General features: G+C 35.4%; 1 protein-coding gene across 23 annotated transcripts in view; it reads right to left on the reverse strand.

Moving 5' to 3' along the window:
- LOC308421223 (regulating synaptic membrane exocytosis protein 1) overlaps positions 1-22,846 on the reverse strand; it is a gene marked incomplete at both ends in the record, with an annotated part of 207,701 nt that overhangs the window by 131,068 nt on the left and 53,787 nt on the right. For all 23 annotated transcript variants that reach the window (XM_080917491.1, XM_080917501.1, XM_080917495.1 and 20 more), the window contains 9 exons: positions 41-197; positions 4,423-4,494; positions 5,516-5,669; positions 5,775-5,946; positions 7,937-8,067; positions 12,073-12,185; positions 15,022-15,068; positions 18,627-18,750; positions 22,251-22,350. In XM_080917491.1, coding sequence (XP_080773617.1) covers positions 41-197; positions 4,423-4,494; positions 5,516-5,669; positions 5,775-5,946; positions 7,937-8,067; positions 12,073-12,185; positions 15,022-15,068; positions 18,627-18,750; positions 22,251-22,350 — 1,070 coding nt within the window. The remainder of the gene's footprint in view (positions 1-40; positions 198-4,422; positions 4,495-5,515; positions 5,670-5,774; positions 5,947-7,936; positions 8,068-12,072; positions 12,186-15,021; positions 15,069-18,626; positions 18,751-22,250; positions 22,351-22,846) is intronic.

The raw sequence follows: 22,846 nt of genomic DNA on the forward strand, positions 1-22,846 counted from the left end.
GAAAATGCTGTCATGAGCGTCAAGCCTGATTCAGACCTACCTCTGTAATGGCACATTTGGTAAACGTGAACGAGGCCTTCCCTGATCATCGCCACGATGAGGAGACACGGAGCGTGAACGGTGATGCGTAGTTCTTTGCTGCTCTGGCACTGTCAACGTGGTTGCTTTACTCTCTCTAGCACTAGCTCTATAACCCACTGACAACAGCATACAGATAAAACTTGTTAGTGCTTCTTACGACAGGAACGGAACACAGAAATGATGAGATTATATCAAAGCAGCCATCGACCTGCTAATGTTAGGTGCCATGCAATCCGTATAGCCTTATCTCCCAAAGCTTTACGTATGTAGACAGAAAGTGTCAGATACAACATGCATCGAAACACGTTACAGTTAGACTCAAAGCTACCATGGAAAGAGTACACGCTGACATGACAGTCTATGCCTCGGACGTTAGGATGAGTTGGGGCACAATTTTAATATCAAGAATGGATGAGTTAGTGGCTTTTCAGCAACATCAACCAAGCAGCGAGAGGTTATAGTTAATACTCAAGTCAATGGGTCTGATCTTTCTTTTTAATTTAATTCATGTGTGTTGTTCTTTCTTTTCTTTTGTGTGTGCTGTTTACGTGTGTGCACATTTATACAGCTTCTCATGTATGGGTATGTGTGTGCATGTAGGGGTCAGAGGTCATCATTAAGGATCTTCCTCTGATTGTGTTCCACATTATGGAGAAAAAGATCTCTTGTGGATTCTGGAGATCATCTATTCTGTTTGGCTACCTGGCCAGTGAATTCCAGGGATGCCCCTGTCTCCATTTCCACAGCATCAGGTTAACAAGCCCATGTCACCATAACTACAGGGGCTTCTCTGCGCACACTTTACTGACTTAGTCATTACTCAATCCCTGAATTTTTCTTCTAAAGGAGTAACCATTTAGTTGTAGTACAAACAAGGTCCTTACAAAGTAGCCTGGCCACTTTAAATGAGAGTAAAAACATCCCACATACATGTTAATGAACAAAGGAGAGTAACTAGTTTCTACTATAACAAATCCCAATTGTGACTTTTGCGAGCCATAAATAACAAATTTCAATGGTAAATAGTGTATGAATGGAAATCATAGTGAGAATGAAGTAGAAGAAAAAGCCTTGTGAAGCCATCAAATCTACACAGAACATCTGAAACTCTCCCTCCGTTGTGTTCATGAAACATTAAAGGAATATGGTTAACCCAACGGCTCTGAAACACCAGCAGGAACGGCCTTGGGATAAAAATGTGTGTGTCATTTCTGATTTTCTTTAGCTAAAAAATGTCATCTACTAGCTATTGTCCATAGTAAGTGCTGTTTGTTATGCTTCTATGGTGCTCATTAGTTCCCATCAATGCAAGAAAAATAGATGACTTACAACTCCCTAAAAATTACATGAATCATGGAGACGGCAGGGAAAATGAAACCGTGTTTTGTTTCTATTTCTTATTTGTTTTTTTGTTTCTCACTGACTTTAAAACCATGCCCTCAAACAGCACTTGTAAAAGCAAGTTGATAATTAGCCACCAGCTAGGGTTCTGTGACTCTACCATCTGTCAATAAATTTACAGCATAAAGAATATCTTTAAGAAGGAACAACTGGATGATATTCAGATGAAAATGGCCTGAAATGACCCTAAAATGACAACATAACCTTAATGGAATATCTTAAAAAATGTGTATTTTGATTTATAGTCCTTTGTCAAGCAATAGTGATTACACTTATTCTTAGTGTGTTGAGTAAAAAGTCTTTTTTTCAACAAATATTAAGTTAGCATTTATTGAATAAACTTCATATCTTAAAAAGGAACAATTACATCAGAAACTGAACCCAATGTTTTAATCATTTAAACTTCAAGTGGTATCACTTAGGTAAAATAATGAGACATCAATATCTAATTAAAAGTATGACTACCTCAAAATTTCAGTGACAGTCATGGTATATAAGTTAGGTATTTATTATAAAAACAAGGTGATGTCATATTTTAAGAGAAGACATAACTTTATTGAGTTATTCATACTATGTAGCTTAAATATTTGTATTATATACTAAAATAGTTGTGTAATTTTAAAGAAAAGACTTTAGAAAAAAAAACAAGTATTATCCCAAAATTTTATAGATGCTAAGTGCTTTCAGTAAATTTCTCTTAGGAGTCATAACCAACTTGTGACCTGTACAGAGAGTATATTGAAAGTAATGTATGCAACTTTAGTGAATCCGAGTCACTACTATTTGCTGTGTGTGCCGTAACAGTTAAAATTGTAAAATCTGACCTTGTATTATGTGATCATTTATCTATATCCTTTCAGATTAATAATTGCCTATATTATTATTATAGCTTTATTTTAATTATATTATAGTTGTATTACTTATATAAATATAAAATGTAGACACTAATATATACTTATAATATATATGCATATATATATATGAAACTCTGTTTATATTTTTTGATTGATTTTTTTTTAGATTTTAATCATTATTGCAAGCATACAGTCTGGCTTAAATCATGAGTTGGAAGGGGCAGTTCTTAATCTTTTTAATTTGTTCAGTTACAAATTAGAGATTTTCTTCTCATTTCCTAACTTACTGAGGTGCTCCAAAAGTGGAGGATGTCGTCCCTTAAATAACGCAATTTTCCTATGGGCTTCATTCTTCTTAGGCAGTTACATCTAACTGGTCCATATAACCAGAGGAATACGGAACACTCTACAACAACCAAGTCTCATACTTCTCATCCTTCGTGTATTTAATAACTCCCACACATGTAAGCATTGGTTCTTGTATGACAAAGATAATATGTGTCACTCATCAAACACTAAAATGACTAATATATTCAGTAGAAAATAAAGGTAATGTTTATAACTCAGTCTCTTATAGTGATGCACAAACGTAAGCCGTGGGTCCAATAAGCCATCTTAAATACTCAGAGAAAGAGCCCACCACTTAAACAAATGCTTCTAGGTGGCTATTCGTTCATCCTCTAATACCTCATTTAAAAAAATGAAAAGGTTGCATACAACATGAGAAACGCCCATAGTAGTAACGTTAACGCTGACCGATCCCAATAACTGTTCGATTACTTTAGCAGCAATGGTCTCGTTCTATTGATTTGAATATTATGAACGATTTACATTTACAATCATTTTAGCAATTCAATTTCATTAAGTTTTGAAATTTTTTTTTTCTGTGAGAGATTCTGTTAAGAATGTATGTAGCTAGTATGGTCCTTTAAAAATAAAAACAGCAAATTGGAAATGTTATCCATTATTATCCACTACTGTATAAATACAGAATTCTTGTTCATAATCTAAGCTAGCCCATGGCACTGTTTGATTAAACAATATTTGGATTTTTCATCCATAAGTGCTTTCTTTGAATGACAGATAACAAATTATGTGTTTTTAATAATCCTTTGCATTTTCTTTATCTTATTTTGAATAAAGTTTCTCCTTGCGAAATATCTGAACTCTCCCATTTGTGCTGATTCTATACATTTAAATAAAACTGATCTCCTTAGATTAGGGCGTCCTCTGCAGCCCAAGCATTATATAAACGAGCGGCTCACAGGCCAAGATTGCTCCAATGAGCTACCTTTAATTCGTCACATTAATATACTCTGCAGTGTCTCTTTTCATTCTCCAGTGAACATTCATTCCCTTTTACTAGTTAAACAGAGGGAATCAAAGAGGACTGACTGAAAAAAAAAATGTTTCTTGATCTTATGCATTTTTCTGAAACTCATGGGGGGGATGTAAATCTATACTTTCAAATGTCACCAAGTGTTGCCCATTTATACATAGACAAGACATGTACGTCAAAGAAATGTTGACTCTGTTTAGAAAACTGTCTTATTCAAGACATGTACACACAGTAGGCAGAGCTGGTGAGCACATCACAGAAGCGCTGGAAGCTACAGCCATGCCGCATGCAATTTAAAACCCTGCCATGCACCTTTCTCAGTATATTCCATGGAAGGCTATGGTATTTTGAGAAATGGGGGGATGGGGTGGGGAGGAAAATCATAGAGATACAATATAAAACACAGGAGAGTGGAATTGGATGTGATAAGATTAACAGTATCCTTTCAAAACGACATCCACATTCTCATTAATGCTCAGAGCACTGTGAATTAGCGGTTTCTGTTTAACCTAACTCAGGCATACTTCTAAGGGAGAACCCAACTGTAACAAGTTAACTAGGGGCATGAATTCAGAGATGCCGGTCCATTTTAGACATTCACAATTTGAGACACAAGTCACCATGGAATAACATAGCACTGATGTTTCTGCACTAAGAACCTCCAGTTCAGCATCGGGAAGGAGCCTGGAAGTGGGCAGCGGGAACAAGCAGAGACAGTGAGGCGGAGCTATGCCTTTCACCACCTACCTGGAGGCACTACTCCAATACCATCATCAACCTCATAATCTGAGATGTCACTATCACTGATTCGCTGAGATCCTGCACAACAGTAAGGCAAACAGATACCTCGGTGTGTCTACTCGCTTTACAACATGCAAAGGACATAATTGAACAAGAATAATTCAAAGTAAGCACGGGTTGGGCTTTTCTAGAGACATGTTTGCTTAAAAACATAATAATTTTTTTTTTTTTTTGCAAAATTTCCTCCCATATACAATTACACAGAAGAATGTTGATGGAACAAAATTTTACTTAGATCCTTCTTCATTTGACTTATATCCTCCTTGGTTTCAAATGCTACTCTGAAAACCGTCAGTGAAGTGCCTACAATCCATCCTGTATGGAACAGGATGAGGATGGGGATACAGGTTAAAAGGCCAACCTTGCAGCGATCTGGCATGCTCAGGATGCTTAAAAAGCATCCAAGCCCATTATTAAAATGCATGTTTATTATCCATAACACTTATGAGTATTAATTTTGAAGATATTATCAACCTGGGAAACACTGACATATGATATTCAATGAAAAGACAAAAATAGTTGTATCCAGATTATCAAAACAGTGCTTCTAAGGATCTGTTGGATCATATACTTACTGATAATTCAAAAAATTATTACAGAGGAAAGGAATGTCCCAATGACCACTCAAATAAAAATAAACTTACACCGTCATGGCTTAAAAATATATATTTCTCATCAAAAACATTAGAATACCCTAAAATGGTAAAGTGGCCACATATGTAGTATTCCTTGAATAAAGAGAGAAATTATTCCACCAGTCAGCCCATTGATGACTCAAGCAAGGGGCAACGGACATACTGGGGTAACATTAGCTTTCATCTCTTACTCTTCCATACCACATTTATGATTTTACCGTGAGAAGTTAAAAAAAAAAAAGTACTTTGGCTGAATCTTTTTTTTTTTATAAAGATGAATAATTTTTCAAACAGTTTGCCATACAATCAAAAGCAACTGAAAATAGATACATTCTGAGCACCAGTCTCTAGACAGAACAAGTCAACATAACTTCTCTCTGCGAACTAAATTGAATCGAACCTACTTTGTAGCTTTTTGCTGGAGCTTTCTCCATGAATATGCCGCCTGGGCATGAACGGTGATGGCTGAGGCAGAGGTAGTGAAGATTCATCATGTGTCTGGAGTTTATACCAATGGGGCTCATCATCCAAAAGTGCCGTTTCCAACTCTATAAGGATCTGAAACGGTATTTCTCAAATGAAACACAACAGGAAAGTACCTGTGACTCACAGATAAGGGCAAAAGCCCCAAGAAACACGTTTACTTGACACTTTCTACATCACCTCTCCGAGAAATTCGCTCTCTTCGTCCTGCACCCTCGGCTGGTCCCACACGGTAATTTCTAACATTCGCTCTCGAAAATCTCTACGATGTACGTGTGAGTAGACAAATGTTTGATTCCATTTTGGCTCTAGAAGTTTCTTTACCGTTTTGGTTCTTCTTTTACTTTTGTCACTGAAATGTAAAAAAAAAAAAAAACAAAAACAAAAACAACAACAACAAAAAACAAAACAAAACAAAACAAAAAAAAAACGTGTCCTCAGTGAGCAAGGGAGTCACCACAGCGGGCATGCTGCCCTCTACTGCTGTCATGTGGGATTTTCATCACTGTTTCTACCCTTTGACCCTCCTTTCCTGGAATTGAGGTTATTCTCTGACAACTTTATACACACGTGTAGTGGATTCTGTTTACTGTCTCTCTCCACTCTCATCTCATCGCACTCCCTACAAACCTTCCCACCCAACTCACCAGAGGTCCATTTTTGAGATCCTTGACTTTTTATGGCCCAATGTACTGAGTTTAACGGCAGTTGCCCGTGTGCCCATGGACTCGGGCTCCTAGTGGACAGATAACTGAAGGGGAAAACTCCCAGAATATCTGTAGCAAATACTTTATCCATAAGGAGGATCCTTGAAATTCTCCCCATCCATGCATGACTGCTGAAAGACTTCTGCCATAGGGTATGTGTGTGTGCATGTGTGTGTGTGTGTGTGTGTGTGTGTGTGTGTGTATGTGCTTGTGTATGGTATGTATATGACTGTGTTGTGTTTGTATGGTGTGTGTGTGTGTGTGTGTGTGTGTGTGTGTGTGTGTGTAGTGTGTGGTGTCTGTGTGTATGTGGTGTGGTGTGTATATGTAATGTGTGTGTATATGTGGTGTGTATGTGTAATTTGTGTGTATGTGTGGTATGTACATATGGTGTGTGTGTAGTGTGTGTGTATGTGTGTGTAGTGTGTGTGAATGTGTGGAGTGTATGTATGTGTGTGTGTGTATATGTGTGTGGTGTGTGTATGTAATGTGTGTGTATGTGTGGTATGTATATATGGTATGTGTGTAGTATGTGTGTATGTGTGGCATGTACATATGATGTGTGTGTGTGTGTGTGTGTGTGTGTATGGTGTGGCCTACATGTATGTGTGTAGAGTATGTATGCTATGTGTGTGTGTGTGTACTATGTGTGCTTGTATGTTTATGTGTTGTGTATGGGAGTGTTTTGTGTTATCTGGTAGTGTTGTGTGTGGATATATGTTTTGTATGAGTGGACATATGTAGTGTTTCTGTATATTTGTGTGTTGTGTGTTTTGTGTGAATGTACATATGCAGTATATGTTTATATATGTGTATATGGTGTGTAGTGTGTGCATTTTGTGTGTCTGTGTGTTCTATGTGCATGGTATGTGCATGCTGAATGTAGTGTGTTGTGTATGTGATGGATGTTTGTGTTGTATGTATGGTATGTGTGTTGTGTTTTGTGTGTGTGTTGTGTATGTTGTGTTGTGTGTTTGTGTGTGTGTACATATATGCATGTAGCTTCAGTGCAGACAAACTCTTGCAAGTTCAAGTTCTCGATTGGAAATATCCCGTCTTGTTAAGAAGCTGGAGATTTATAGTGTGTCTATCACTATTGTCTTTCACGCTTTTTCCATTTCCTTCTATGGTGCACCATGAGCCTTAGAGGCTCATGTCTATAAATGTTTTTTTCAAGGCTGAAAAACTAAGCTGTCATTTAGTAAAACCACCTTGAGGTGAGGTTCAAACCCAGAGCTTCATGAAAGCTAGGTGAGTGTTTTACCACAGAACTACCTTCCAGGCCCATCCTTTTACTATTTTTACATTATAACATCAAAATCTAAAATGTGCCCATGAGCATAATTAATATTACTTATTTCAATTATAAATGTAAGCAATGGTCATGACATGTACATATAAAGATACATTTCAATGAAGTGGATCAACAATGCGATATATTTAAAAATACTATATTACTTTCAGGTAAAAGGTATAAGACAATGTCTTACGGGATAATGCAGTTTGGTTCTTTAAATAGAATATTTATTACAAAATGCAATTACTTATTGTATTTAGAAAATATGTCCCAGAAAGGAAAAACATTTTTTTCCATTAATACAGAAGTTAGTCAACGTTTCAAAATTCACTTATTACCTTCTATCTGGAAGAAAATACATTTTTACATAGGGATTCCGGGGACGCCCGTCTACTCTAGGGGGTAGATCTGTTGCTTGTAGAACATTAACAATCAGCTGGTGCCCCACTTTGTCATACCATAGCTTCACCTGGTAGAAATGCAGGGAAAATCCCTGTTATCACCAAAGTCATGAGATAATATAATTTTTAAATTAAACATCAGAACTATATATAAAGGACTATGTTTGGACTTGATATATAAGGGAATTACAGTGATTTGGAAGCAGAACCATTAAGAAGGTAACTTTTATTAAGCATTTTACTTCTAACTCCTAATGGGTAAACATGCAGTATTCTATCTCAAGGTATGGCAATCCAATACACTTGCTATTTTAATTCTGGGAAAATTAAAATTATCATAGTAGATTTTTTTGTTTTGTTTTTGTTTTGTTTTTAATATCAAATACAAAAAAAATGGTGATCATCAATGGAATGTAAAATCCTTAGAAGTACTTTCTATGCCAGACCATGGTGGCACACACAATTAATCCCAGCACTTGGGACACACAGGCTGGCAAATCTCTGAGTTCAAAGCCAGCCTGGTCTGCAGAGTGAGTTCCAGCACATTCAGATAAACCCTGTCTCAGAAAACAAAAACAAAAAAGCAAAAATCAACCGAAAGCAAAACAAAACCCAACAAACAACAAAAATACAAAACAAAACAAAGGAAGAGCTTTCTAAAGAATGTGCAGAGATATGGTGAAGAATGCTCAGGATGCCAAAGAAATAAGGCTGATGCAATCATATTATAATCTCAAAATAAAAAAAGAATAAAAGAATAAAGGAAGTGAGTTCTAGTGAAAAGAGTAACCAACGTAAGAACGATAGATTGGAGAAGCCAGGGAAGACATTCACTACCAGCCCACTCTGCACCAGGCACAATTTGCTGTTTCTTGACGTTTTTTCCTCACTTAACTTTTATGAATAAATTTTAAGTAGCTAATAACTATGAGAGAAAGAAAAACAAAGGGGAGGCTTAAGACATATTTGACACTTCAGACAACATGAAGGTTGCGTGATGAGGTGATGATACTCTGAATGATGAAGTCTTCATGATAGAGCCAACTAGAGAAACACACGATGACCCCTCATTAGATCTGAGCACAGAAAGGAGAGTCAGCACTGGAAGCAAAAACAGGACACTAAGCTTCCTTCAGTTCTGTCCTTGAAATTAGAAGTTACTTTCAATTTTCCAATTAAGTAATGACTTTAAATTCAAATGCTTAATGGAGATGTGAGAGAATGTATTATAGAGTCCAAATAATAAGACAAGCTAAATTAGATGAAACTGATAAGGAACAGAAGAAGAATTTGGATATGCATGAATCAAACCCTCTGGTTTGCTTTTTATACAACCAAACTAGGCTTTGACCCATTTTAACGGTATAGATGAAGAACCAGAGGTAAGCGCAAGAAATAAGTAAATTTCCAAGCAACAAAGCAAAACAGGGTACATCATTTTCTGTATTACAAAGAGGAGTTAAAATAAAAACACATAAAATAATAGTATAAAATTATTTTATTTGACTTAGCAGTCAATAGGAGAGCTTTAAAAATGACCACAGAAATCCATGTACCACCAAAGAATAAAAGTTCAACTATTCATAGAACAATCTGAAGCAATATTTCTTTTCAGTTATTAATAGAAATATCCAAGTTTATGTTTGTAGTTAATAAGTGGCACACAACAGTGGACCAGTTTATTTTTCCATGGTTACCCAGGTTAGGGGGTAAACCCACAGGAAGTACAAGGGTACTTGGGTTTATATAACATCTAAGTCCTCTTTTCCTCTATTCACAAAGTAATATGCTAAAAAGCTAGTGGGATTTTTTAAGTTTTAAGTTTCCAATCTCCAGGCTCATAAAGTGTTTAAGAAAATTCACAGCTTTCTATGAATGTATGTGAATCCTGATTTACCCCTGAAAATAGACGTAACAGAGCAAAAGCATGGATATTTTTCCAAATGATACCATTCACAAGTTAATGTTTAGAGGTAGTGGCATATGGTAAACATTCTGTCAGGAGCCATCAGGTAGAGTCTAAAAGGCTAACAGGTGATCTTCCAGAAATGGCTCATCATGGGACTGAAATGAATGAGCCCTTGGAGTCAAGGCCCAAAGGAAAAGTCTCGGAATTTGATTCCTGCTATTGATATGCCTTTATTACATCATTAAGTTACTATAACATTCCCTGGGTCTTAGCTCATCCTATTGGGTAGATCAGTGAAGGTTTACTGTCCTGTTGTGGTGCTATACAGTTAGACGATTTCTTAATTCCTAATGATGATTCTCCAAAAATTGCTAAAATTATACTAGTAATTATCAAGGACTGTAATTAGAGCACTCTGTTATATGAAACCTGAATTATGGACTCTTCAACTCTTCAAGGACTAACTGCACTAAATTTATGATTTAGAAATACAATTCTTTAGGCCATAAAATCATTAACTAAAGGTCATAAAAGGGAAAGAATTATGTATTACAAAACAGAAGAAAAAGTATTAATGGGGTTTATATGCACAAAACTTCAATGTTAACTTAGACATAAGAATTACAGTTTTAGATGTTCAATGAGCCTGTGGTGCTAGAGACAGTTAATGAAAACATAGCTAAACGACTAGTCTTGATGGAAACTCAGGTGAGCATCTCTGCTGTAAACTTCTTAATCAGTTTATGATTTCTATTTATTTTTAAACTTATGGTAAACTTTTGATAACTGGAATACCATATGATCATGTGTCTTGGGAAAGTTCTAAAGCTAGGAATGATGACAAAAGGGGGAAGAAGGGAGGAACTGAATGAGCAGGCAGAAAAAGAAAGCAGAACTACAGAGAATAAAGTAGAAGCATCACAGAGATAAGAAGCTGAGCAGATGAAAAGAAGGAGCTGCAGAGAGCAAAGAAAGCAGCAGGCAGGCTTTTCTTACAATGAGACAGGATTTTAAATTTCATTTCCCAATAGACATGCAGAAGCTTTTTTTTTCTCTATCCAATAAAGGTTAAAACTTATTTTTCACCCAGAATGAGTAAGTTCTTTCTGTGCTGGTGCTTGCTCAATGAAATCGGCTTGTGGAGGCTTTTGTTCTTTCCAATATATATTCCATATGTAAGCATAAATAAGTAGTTGTGTATGTGTAAGTGTATAAATATAAGTATCTTAGAATGCATATGCATATGTGCATGAATGTGCATATGAATCCATGTGTGTTTATGCATATTTACTTGTGCAATTTTGGTAGGTTGACTCTCTTCTCTAGGTCCAATAAAAGTTTTATTGCTCCAAGCCTCCCTCTTGCCTAACCACTGAGAGACAAGGCTTTACGGCAAGGGAGAAAGAAGCCTTAGCTATTAATCCTTTACTCATTCCCCTGCTGTTAATTCCCCTGGATCCCTGCAGCTTGTGGCTTCAGAGTAACTTAGCCTTAAGACAGAGAATAAGCAAGCACAAAGAATGAAAGTAAGTGAAGGTAACATTTTTTTAGCACTTAATCAAGCACAGAGACTTAAAACAGTAAATAATAGGAGACCAAGGGTTAAGTCTCCTGGGTGCTTAAAGACTCATAGAATAAAAGGGTTAAGATTTTAGCACAGAGCAACAAGAACAAAGGAAGTCTCCAGCACTCACTGGAGCAGGAGACCAGTGACAGAGTTAAGGTTTTAGTACAAAGCAGTAAAATAGAGTGAAGAAGTAAAATGAAGCTAAAGAATTATAGAGGAAACAAGCCAGTGGTTATCAGCCCCAGAAATCAAGGGTGTTAAGTCTCTAGAAACCATCAGTGTCAATGTCCATCATAGTTAGAAAGTTCCAAGGCATTATTTCCTCTTGGTCATTAGTCTTTTGACCTGTGTCTGTCCAACATCTGGGACCACTTCAGCTCCTCTCCCTAAGGCCAGGCAGAGTCAACATCCAATCACGTTCTACATAAATATATGTGAGTGAAAGAAAAGCTGAAAAACACATCACACAGTGATGAAGTCAGTGACAGGGCTAAGTGACTATGTGCTCACTGGAGGCCCCAGAAAGTCAGATGATTTATAATGATGCATTCAAAGAACAAATCCCAATGTCATTCACTATGTATAAAAAGTACATACTGAAAGTTGCCCTGGTAAGACTTGTGGGGCATCTTTCAGAGCTCCAGGGCTGGTTGGAGAAATAACAGAAATAGAAGGCCTATCCATCTTCTGAGATTCAAAGGAGCTTGAACCTAAAATGAGAATAAAAGGGAACATTTGTTAGTGTGAAAAATAAATTCTTGAACCAAATGGTAAATTTGCCTGTTGTTGGTTTAAATCCATAGCCAACACTGTTCGATGTAGAATTTACTTTTCATGGGTATCTCTAGAAATGTCTCTTTGGTTGTCTTTAGTTTATTATCTATTTAAATGATACAATAACATAAAAGATATTTTCCACATTTTGTAAACATTGTTCTTTATTGGCTTTATCCTAAATTCCATCAATGAACAAGCTTTCTGAATTGGTAACAAGTAAAATGGTACCTGCTGCACTAGTAATTGTGATATTTTCTATGCAGTGTCTACAATGACAAATTAGTATAAATGGGCATGGAGCAAAATTAATGAAGCTCCTTTAAATTCAGATGACACAAATCTTCTATCATAGGACCATATCTCTTACATTTTATCTTACAAATAAAGCTCTTAAACTTCTGAGAATAGTATTTCTCATTAACTCATTCTAATATTTTGCCTCTCTTTCATGTAAGGATGGCTGCTGTTACTCTGTACCAAGGCATGTGCAGAAAAGTACAATGCTATGAAATGCAGTCACCCTGTAAAGTCCTTGACTGCACATCCATTCAAAACCCAATGAGTGCTTCATTGTGAAGTCCTGTGGAATCACATGAAATTCTTTTCTACACTCTGTGAACAGAAGCTGAGTTGGCCAAGACTGACTGACTGGCTGATGGGAAGGGCAGTGATGTAGAGATTGAAATGTCAGAGATGCACAGGGTCACTCACTACCTTATTTAGCCTTTCTTTAGCACCTGGAGCAGCCATTCCTCACCTACTTCTATGAAAAAAAACTAGACTGACAGAAACAAAACAAAAGACCATTTGAATCTAGCTCCTACCAACCCCAACACCTGGAGTATGTCATCACATAGCATCTAGAGCCTATAGATTAGCTTCCTGTTGTAACTGCCCTTTCTGATGTACCCATCAGTATTGTAAACTTGTCTTGATTTATGACTTTCTTTGTTCTATAAAACTATACAACTTTAGAAAGCTGATTCCAAGTTGAACCTGTAATTAGGTTAATATAAACTGTGTTCCCAGTCCGTGTTCACTCAAGATGGCCCCAGAAGCACATGTCTCCTATTCTCTTTAATAAGAGAGTGGTGTGTTTTGTTTCAACAGCTCCAAAACGAGGTTTAAATTAAGCCATATGCAGCATTTTGTTCCCTAAAAGGGAGACATTTACCTATATGAAATAAAGCTATAAGATGTAATTTCACTTTCATCATGTTTCTTTGCCCTAGCCCTATTAAACATTTTAGGTCTTAAAATATTGTTGCTTATGATAAGGTTGACTTTGAAAAATAAGACTATTATCAATGTTATCAAATCTATTATTATTTATCGAATTTTACCCACATATCTCTTGATATTGGTCATTAAAAAGCTTAAAACGATATCTGGGCCAAGCTCCAGATGCTATGGGAACATGATGGAATAGGTTTTGTGTGGTAATTTGGCCACTGGTTCCTTCTTTGGTGTGGTCAAATTTTCTCCCCTCATTGACTCCCTTATCATCTTAATTTTATAGTCATATAAGATGAATCCTGTATTAATACCTAGAGAACCAAATTGAATACTAGTCATTTCCAGGCTATGAAGCAAATGTCATCTACAAGTGACTTTATACAGCATATGATTTCACCTCATCCCGAGTGGCTATACATCATATGATTTCACATGATCTCGAGTGGCTATACTTACAGAACAAACACTTCCTTCACTCCTATACCCTAATAGCTGTGCAACACACCTAATAAATGAGTTCTACTTCACCCATGACTTCTAATATCACATGGGTCACTATCACATGATGAATGTCAATTACTTCTTAATGTGTCTAGGCTGTCCTGAGACTGTGCCTCTTCCCAGTCACACTGGATAGTCAAGCCTGACAAGACTTAGTCCTGTTGTTATTGTTGTTTTGTTCTCTTGAGACAGATTCTTATCATGTAGCATGGGCTAATCATGAATTTGAGATCTCTGCCATCTATCTTCCTAGATATTGGATTATAAACCTGCATCATAACACCCATTCAAAAAGTACATTTTTTGGTGTGTGCCTTGAATTACTAGTAACAGTGCGATCCTCATCTCACAGATACCAAAGGGCTTGCCGACTGAAATATGGTCAGACATTCCAGTGCCAGGATCACTTACCAGGGAAGCCAGTTAACATCAGAAGGGGTATTGTCTCCACACATCCTGCACCCTTCTCCCATGTTTTCCCCCTGACTAGGGAATCTGAGAGTCTGGCTGTAAGCTCTCAGTACGAGAGTGCCCCCATTCTCAGCAAGTTGTAAGGACAGAATAGCTCTAAGAAGAGAAGAGGCATTGACTTGCCATCTGCCTCTGGTACTGAGGTCTGAAGTCACTTGCATGCTCACATCATGCAAAGAGCCTCTTTCTGTCTCTTCACAGAGCTAATGACTCTTTTAACAAACTCTTTAATCTCCAGTAATTTGTGTCAGTTTCCCTCGAAACACCTGCCCTAAACATAACACTCCCAATATGATGACTGAGCTTTTAGAAGATCTTGACTTTATAATAAAGGAGGGTTTTGAAACAAGCATCTTTGTGTGGCCACAAAAGAGGGGGGTAAAAGAAAGAAACTGTCTGTAAAGAATCATTGAGTTATTATGGCTGAAAATTTTGGTATTGGTGAAGACATCCAAACAGTCATATTAATTCATTTATGACAAATGACTTAGGAAAAAATGAGGAGTCTTACTTTGTAATTTAGTTTGATATATTTATAATAAAAGGAAATGCTATACTTACTGGACTCCAGGGGAGGATGGGAACTCTCAGGGATCCTGGGGATGTCACTAAAAGAAACAGATACAGTGAAAATCCCCTTAGGCAAATAACCCTACCTGAGGCAACCACTGTCCATTTTATCTCAGTGTCCTGAAAAGTCCTTTTGGGTCTTAATGGATGTAGGAGTGAAGGAGAGTTACTATTTAGGTAACTACTAATGTGCATGAATGCCAAACACCACATAAAAGAAAACTGCAATTAAAAACAATTTTTTATATATTTAATAGCAAAATTCTTTAACATGACAACAATCGGACTAATATTGTGGATAGAATCACCACAATATTTTTACTACCAAAACAGCAGGTTTTGGAAATTAAAAACAAAAATGTTAAAGGTAATATTTTATTTCAGTTCCAGAAAATTAAAATGACACAAATTCTACAAATCAGTAATATGCTTTACAAACACATCTGAAAGAGTTTACTGAGCAAAACAGATGGAAATATCTCTTCATAATAAAACGAAACGGTGGATATCATGGACAAAGTTAAGAAAATTAAAAGGATGAATTGCTTCAGAAATTAACAATGGTTCAAGCTTGCAACAAAAGAAGCCGGAATAGTTTACATATGTGCATGTAATAGATACATGGCACATAAAATACTTAGGCAAATATATGCGCTTCATAGAGATTAATGGCTCGGCACTGAAATTTGCTGAATGTGTAGCTATCACACTACATGATTAAAGTGAGTTGTGAGAACAGCCATTTCTGCCATGCTCACAGATTACTCTGGAAAACATATGTAAGATCACTTCAGCTTAATCTGTTACCCACTGAGATCTCAATATCCCATCAGAATGCTGGGCTAGCTTAGACTTGTTATTACACTATATAAGGCTACATTGTCTCTCCTTTTTCAAAATAATTTTAGTAGCAATTTAAAAAGATTGATAAGATATAGGTATTAACAGGACACATTGAAGCAGACTGGAGTTTTATCAAGAGAATTATCAGCACATCAGTTACTTGTTTTAAAAACTTACCTTGCAACCTAAACTCACTTGGATTTTTTTTAAACTCTCATTTCTCTTTGTAGTCTTTGATACCTCATTATTACACTTTGTGCAAACTGATTTTATAATTAGCCGTATTTAAAATCTTCTACAAATGATCCAACCTCATTCTGAATATTTTATAAAATATATTGTATCATATAGTGTAATATAATTGCCAATTTATATAATTTCCACAAATTTATCATTGAGATCACTTTACCATTCCTGCAATACAACTTTCTTTTCACAATGACAATTTCCTCCCCATTTACCTGAGCAAATGGTGGAAAGGAATTATTTTATAAATTTGGATGCTCACAATTTTAGATCATACATGTTTTTGAATATCTCCCACAGTAAAATATTACACAGTCAGTTAAAAACTCAGAAAGGGAAACTCTGGAATATTTTATGTGCTATCCATACGGGGACCAGAGAGAAGTTGTTTTAAAAATTAGAAAACAGTAAACAAGTAATCTGGATCCCCAGAGCATCCAGGGACTAAGCCACAAACCAAAGAGCATGTACATGCGGGTCTGTGGCCCCGGCACATACTTATCAGAGGACAGCCTTGTCTGGCCTCAGTGGGAGAGGATGCAACTAATCCTGTAGAGACTTGATGCTCCATGAAAAGGGGATGCTGTGGGGGTTGAAGTGGGGGTGGGTGGGTTGGTGAGTGGTGTTGGTGGTCAGGTGAGTAGGGGAGTAAAGGTGAGGAAGGGGGTGAAGAACTCTGGGAGGGGGCACCAGGAATGGGGGCAACATTTGGAATGTAAATAAATAATTTAATAAAAAATTCCAAAATCATTTTGGGAACAACATTTAGCACTAACTGCTTCTGCAAGATTTCTTTGCATACAGTTTCAATTGTCAATACCACTTTTCTTAGTTATTTCTACTAACGAGTCTTGTGATCAATAATTTTAATAGTAATCATCAGACTTACAAAAGTCAAGGACACTGTATTTGAAACTTCCTAAAGTATCTGAAAAAAGCTTTTGCTTTTAATCTGTTTTAATCAAGGGCTAAGAGTCACCTCCACAATGATTTCTGAAATCATTATGTTAATAAATTAAACAGGAGCAACCTTAAATGTTATTATTGAAAATATAATTATAATTACACTCATAATATATACAACTGCTTTGGTGTTCATTCAAACATAATGTTAGAAGTCATATCCCTCTGGATTCTACACTCCATGATGGAGTAGAGCTGGGATGTGCACATGATTATTTGCTATGCATACAAACAACAGTAATTTTTTTGTTAATCCAGTCACTTCAATTGTCTGTTATTCTCTTTCATTAGGATAAATCTCTCTTTTACCTGAGTATTCTGAACGTACTATGTTTCTCCAAAGTATCTGATTATATAGATTTTATATATATATATATTTTTTTTTAATTTTTTCCCATTTTACTTACCTGTTTTCCAATCTCGTATGTCCCTCAGCACTAGAACATATATCAGGTAAAACTAGCATAAATTACATAAAGTACAGTATTATTTTAATAGTCTATGTGGAAATAAATAATAGTTTTGGAAATGTCTTCAAAGTTTATTCTTTGTTACCACTTAAGATTGTTGATAACTGATTTTATTTTAGAGTTTTATGTACTAATATTCTATGAAATGTGATTATACATTTTCATCACATCAATATTAGGATGATTAATTTTCCTTTTATGTTTTGCATTAATATAAACTCATGGAAACAATGACAAGTAAAGTTACCAGAGTTTTTTCAATATAAGTGCTTCAAATCAGAAACCTGTAGTATCTTGAAAAATATAAATATAATTTATTTATATTATATATAATTTATATAATAGATATAAAGTTACTTGCAAAGAAGAAATACAAATAGTGAGCTCACTATAATGTCATAGTTCAAAATGCCTACTAAAAGTTAGAGAATGGTAAATGAGATTTCAGCTTGGAATTTGCGACTTTCCTTGGAAAAACTGACATTATGGGGACCTATAGGCAGAATGAGAGAAATACTCTACTGTCTGTAGATTACCAAATCCTGATTAAAACTAAAGTTTCAGAAATACTATATGTTATAGTGTTTCAATGCTCTAAATATTCAACTTTCTCTGCTTGCTTTTAAATAAAAGCTAAAACAACTCTTTTATGATTATATGCAAAAATGTTTTCTCATTTGTAGAATAAGAATTTATTGGAGATATATAATATTAAACTGTCACAAGATGAATTGATCAATTAGTCCCTTAAAGGAAACAGAACTGACTACATCAGAAATACAAAAAAATCAATAATCATTGAAAAGAAAATACTTTATTATATTTCACTTGTGAAAACTATGTATCAATATTTTTATATTAATCTATTGTGGACCCTCTAACATAACATAGGGAAAAATTGGTATTCTAAATTTAAAAGTTAAAAAGAATTTGACATCTCTTATATATGCCCATAACAGATTTAAGAAGCTATCTGGGTTAACATGTACTGTATAAATGTAAAGACTTCTTTGTAAAACCCTGCTAATACATGTAATTTACTAAACTTAAGAAGTAAGTTTTTTTTAGCCTTACCCAATAGGCCTTGAAACAATAATTTCAACTTGAGGTTCTGATTTTGATTCTAAAATAATGTTGTAAACTTCTTCGTTTGTTGCTCCCGGCAGGGGTTTACCATTCCACTCTAGAACTTCATCCCCTTGAATTTAAAAAAAAGGGTATTTTTTACCTTACATATTCTCTTTACTTTTCTTATCTTTTCTCTTTTTTAACAAAGAAATGCAAACCACGTATCAATAATTTAATAATCAAGGCTTGTCATATAATGTTAGCTAACTGGTTCTTCTAACCACCTTCTTTTTTCCCCCTCTGGTTTTTCTCCCCCGATTAGTACTGGTCACCGAGAGTAGTCCAATACAATGCTGCCTTTATCTTTTTAGATATACCAGAAATAATATGAAAGTAATCTCATGCCATGGGATGAAAATTAGCACAGCCTGTTTGAAAAATATTAAAATCAATGGTTAGCAGCATGCTCTGTAGTAATATAATACAATAAATGGAGGTGGCTCTGTATGTGACAGGTTCTTATTAAATGAGCAAAATGTTCATTTTTAGCAATCAGCATTTTCTGGCATGACGATTCCAGCTCTAAGTCAGGCTCCATTGCTGTCACCCAATGCACAACAGAATAAGAAGGCATGAAAGGGTTTGAATTCAAATCCATAGAAAAGGTAACATGGGTAGCCATGGCCGTTACGAAGCAAGCAGATGCAGAAAACGGTTGTATGACAGTTAACACCCTTCCAGATGTTCAAGACACATACATTCTGTACAGAGCATGTAGCGAATGCTAAAGTAATGGCGGATAATATTTAAGACTATACAGGACTGATTTAGCACTGATTTCTTAGTAAGACAGTTCAAGATCAATAAAGGACAGAAATATGATATCCCATGGTGGGATCTAGAGTAAAGCAACTGATGGTTGTTATTTTAAACACAACTTTAAAGTACAAGATTTGGAGAAAAAAACTTATTCTCATAAACATGTCAGACTCTAAATGGTCCTCTGCCAGGACCTGCCAGCTCACTTCAGCAGATTCAAGTGAGCTGTCCCTGAGTGGGTGATGACTCTTTGAGGTGGCTTACATTTTGGTGGTCATGATTATTCAGTAGTTCTAAGAATTTGAGGTCTTAAAATAATTAAGAACCTAACTATATTCAGTGGTTAACTAATATTATTGTATATGTTAGGTAGACACACATATGAAGTTTCTAAATTTTAGGTTATTTTTATAACAAATGGAAAAACATTCCTTAAAATAGTTCTTATTTTCCCAGAATTTTCTTTCTTAAAAGTAAAAAGTATGAGTAATACTTATGCTAAATTAAAAATATGGTTATTTCCAATAATTAAATAAGTTTTAATAATTTAACCTAAGAAGTTACTTTGATTTTCAGATACACTTCACTGAAAAGAAAGGAAAGAAATCAATTACATATTTATAATATGTTAGCAATATTCAAAAAGTTTTTGACCAAAGAAACAAAGTTTAACATCACCAGTTCATTGGGCATGCATATATATATATATATATATGTATATATATATATATATGTCTAATGAATTATATAATTAGATACAATTCATTAGGTTAATATATATTTAATATATATGGATGGATGTGCACATTTATATATGGTGGGAAATTATTTTACAAGATAGTACTTACCCTAATAATTCCCATTATATTTTGTTCTATTATTTTTCAAAATGATGAATACAAATATATTTATTTTAATACCCAATAGTGGGTTGCAACCATTATTTTGCTAAAGAAATTCATTGTAAACTAGTCTTCCTCATTGATAGTTACCTGGACACATAACTTTTAATAATAATATACATTAATACATGCTCTAATCTATGCATACTACAATAAAACAGAATACAAGAAGTATTTAATACCATCACACCGTTTGGTAATCTGTAGACTATCACCTCAAATAGATGTACTCAAGGAGGAGAGAAAAATAAAAGCAATATTTTGTCTTTATAGTTTTCAGAAAAAACATAATAGAGAAACCAATAAGAAAAACTTTAATTTGTTTACTGCTATCACAAGCATCCATTTAGGAAGAGACGTAGAATCGGGAAGTAACAGGAGCATAGCAATTTTAGTTATTGTTCTATGGGAGAGACCAAGAAATGCTTGAATTATGAGCGTTGAAGGATGAAAAAGATTTCAACAGTCTGTGCAGGTTGCCTGCTGGTGCTGAGGTAACCTTGTGGGAGGGGGCAGGCAGAAGCTTGGTTACGGTAGACTGAGCTAGCCAGGGATCACTGGAGGTTCACAGTGAGTAGAGCTACAGAGCTTTGCACTAAATGAAAGAATAAGCTAGAGGCCCAGAAGGATCAACAAGGCTGAGGGTGTGAGGTTTATGTTTCAGAGGAAACTTGAAGGGGGTCAGATTGTAGAAATCTAAAGAAGATGTAAGTACTGTTTCCAGTTCCAGACAAAGGTCAATCAATGAATAAATACACAACATCAGAAGAGATTTATAAAAGCTAGAGCTGTTTATATGCTAATAGAAGAGAAGCTAATTTGTACATATATATATATGTATATATATATGTATATATATGTGTGTGTGTGTGTATGTGTGTGTGTGTATACACACACACACACATAGGCCTCCATAATTGGGTCTACAAAAATTAAAATTCAGAAGCACTTTTATTTTGTCCAAATCAACTGTTTAAATTAAAAGGCAAACTTGTGTATTTTACAGTTTTCTCAGGTGAACCGTTATCAGTTTAGCTTTAAGCTGTTAGGCTCTCTGCTCTTCAAGAGGATGTTAAAGAAGTGGAAACAACATAGAGAACAAACAGAGAACAAACACTTCACTCACTTTCTCTCAGAACCATCTAAGAAAAGGACAACATTCAAAGGTCAAACTGCCTTCCTTGACTGCTGCCTTCTGTAGCCAACATTTGCTAGCTTGAGCTACTGTGGGATTCCTGAATTTTTTCAGATTTCTTCTTGTGTCAAAGATCACCTATGCTTTCAACTAAAATTAAGAAGAAAGAATTTGCTAAAATAAAATCTATACTGTGCTGCTATTGACTATACATACACTCAGGGATCTCCTTTTGTGGTGTCTGCCAAGGGTATACATAGAGAAAAATAATAATAAAGACACCTAAATACTATAGAAGTGGCATACTTTGTAATATTTTAATTAACATATATTTCTGTAAATAATTTGTATAGGAGTAATAATTATAATTGGGTTATATGCAAAAAAATCTGTAACAGTTTCTAAATAACTGTTTTGACACATTATGAAAGACTTAGTGGTGTGGAGTGTGCTTTTTACAAATGCTACCCCACTCTGGGTTTAGATTTTGGTTTCACTATTATGATTTACAAAACAGGCATTCTTTCGTAGTTTTACATCTTTGCTTTTATATAAATAAATGAGATCCCTAATATTCCCATCTTCTAACTGCCGTTTATGCACAGATGTCTACAATCGAATGGGGAAATATCTGTTTGAGAAATAGAGCTTTACCTACACATTATAAGGATTTGGTGATGACTCACATATATAAATGACTGAACACAGACTGAATCTCTTCAGTATATTCAGAGACAAAAAAAACTGCTTATATATAAGGAAAAGGAAAGTTACCTGCTCTTAGGTGTCCGACTACGTCTGCCAGGCTACCCTTCTTTACTTTGGTGATGAAAGCACCCAGGCGCCCTAAGTCCGTCATTTTTCCTCCAACCACCTGGATAATTACAAATTAATGAGTTCCTGCCACTAATTCTTGAACACATTAGTTAGCAGAACCAATGGAAGCACTGTCTTCTAACATGCTTATAACTCAGCACAGGGACATTCGTGAGCTGCATCGTTATTGAAGTAAACAGTAGCAAAGCATTGATTTTCAAAGTCACTGTATAGGACAGCAATGTAAGGAAGACTGTGTGCTGGCTTTTTATATTGTATTAACAAACAGAGTTCACTGTGAGGAATTTACACTTAGAACATTAGGCATACAACCCTCTGGTCATGGTTAGTCATTGAGTGTTTGGCACTGTTTGCATTGAATTCAGCAATCTTCCATATCATGCTTACAGGTGAGTCTCCATATTTGCATAATGATACACCCCTTGGCCATATCAAATGCTGACATTTTCTACAACTGTCGTAGACCTGAGTTCATACAGTCTGCAGATTCTACTGAAGCAAGGCCACCTAGCGTGAGTGACGTGCCACTGTAC

The sequence above is a fragment of the Micromys minutus genome (genome assembly GCF_963924665.1).
Source record: "Micromys minutus genome assembly, chromosome: 5".
NCBI lineage: Eukaryota > Metazoa > Chordata > Mammalia > Rodentia > Muridae > Micromys > Micromys minutus.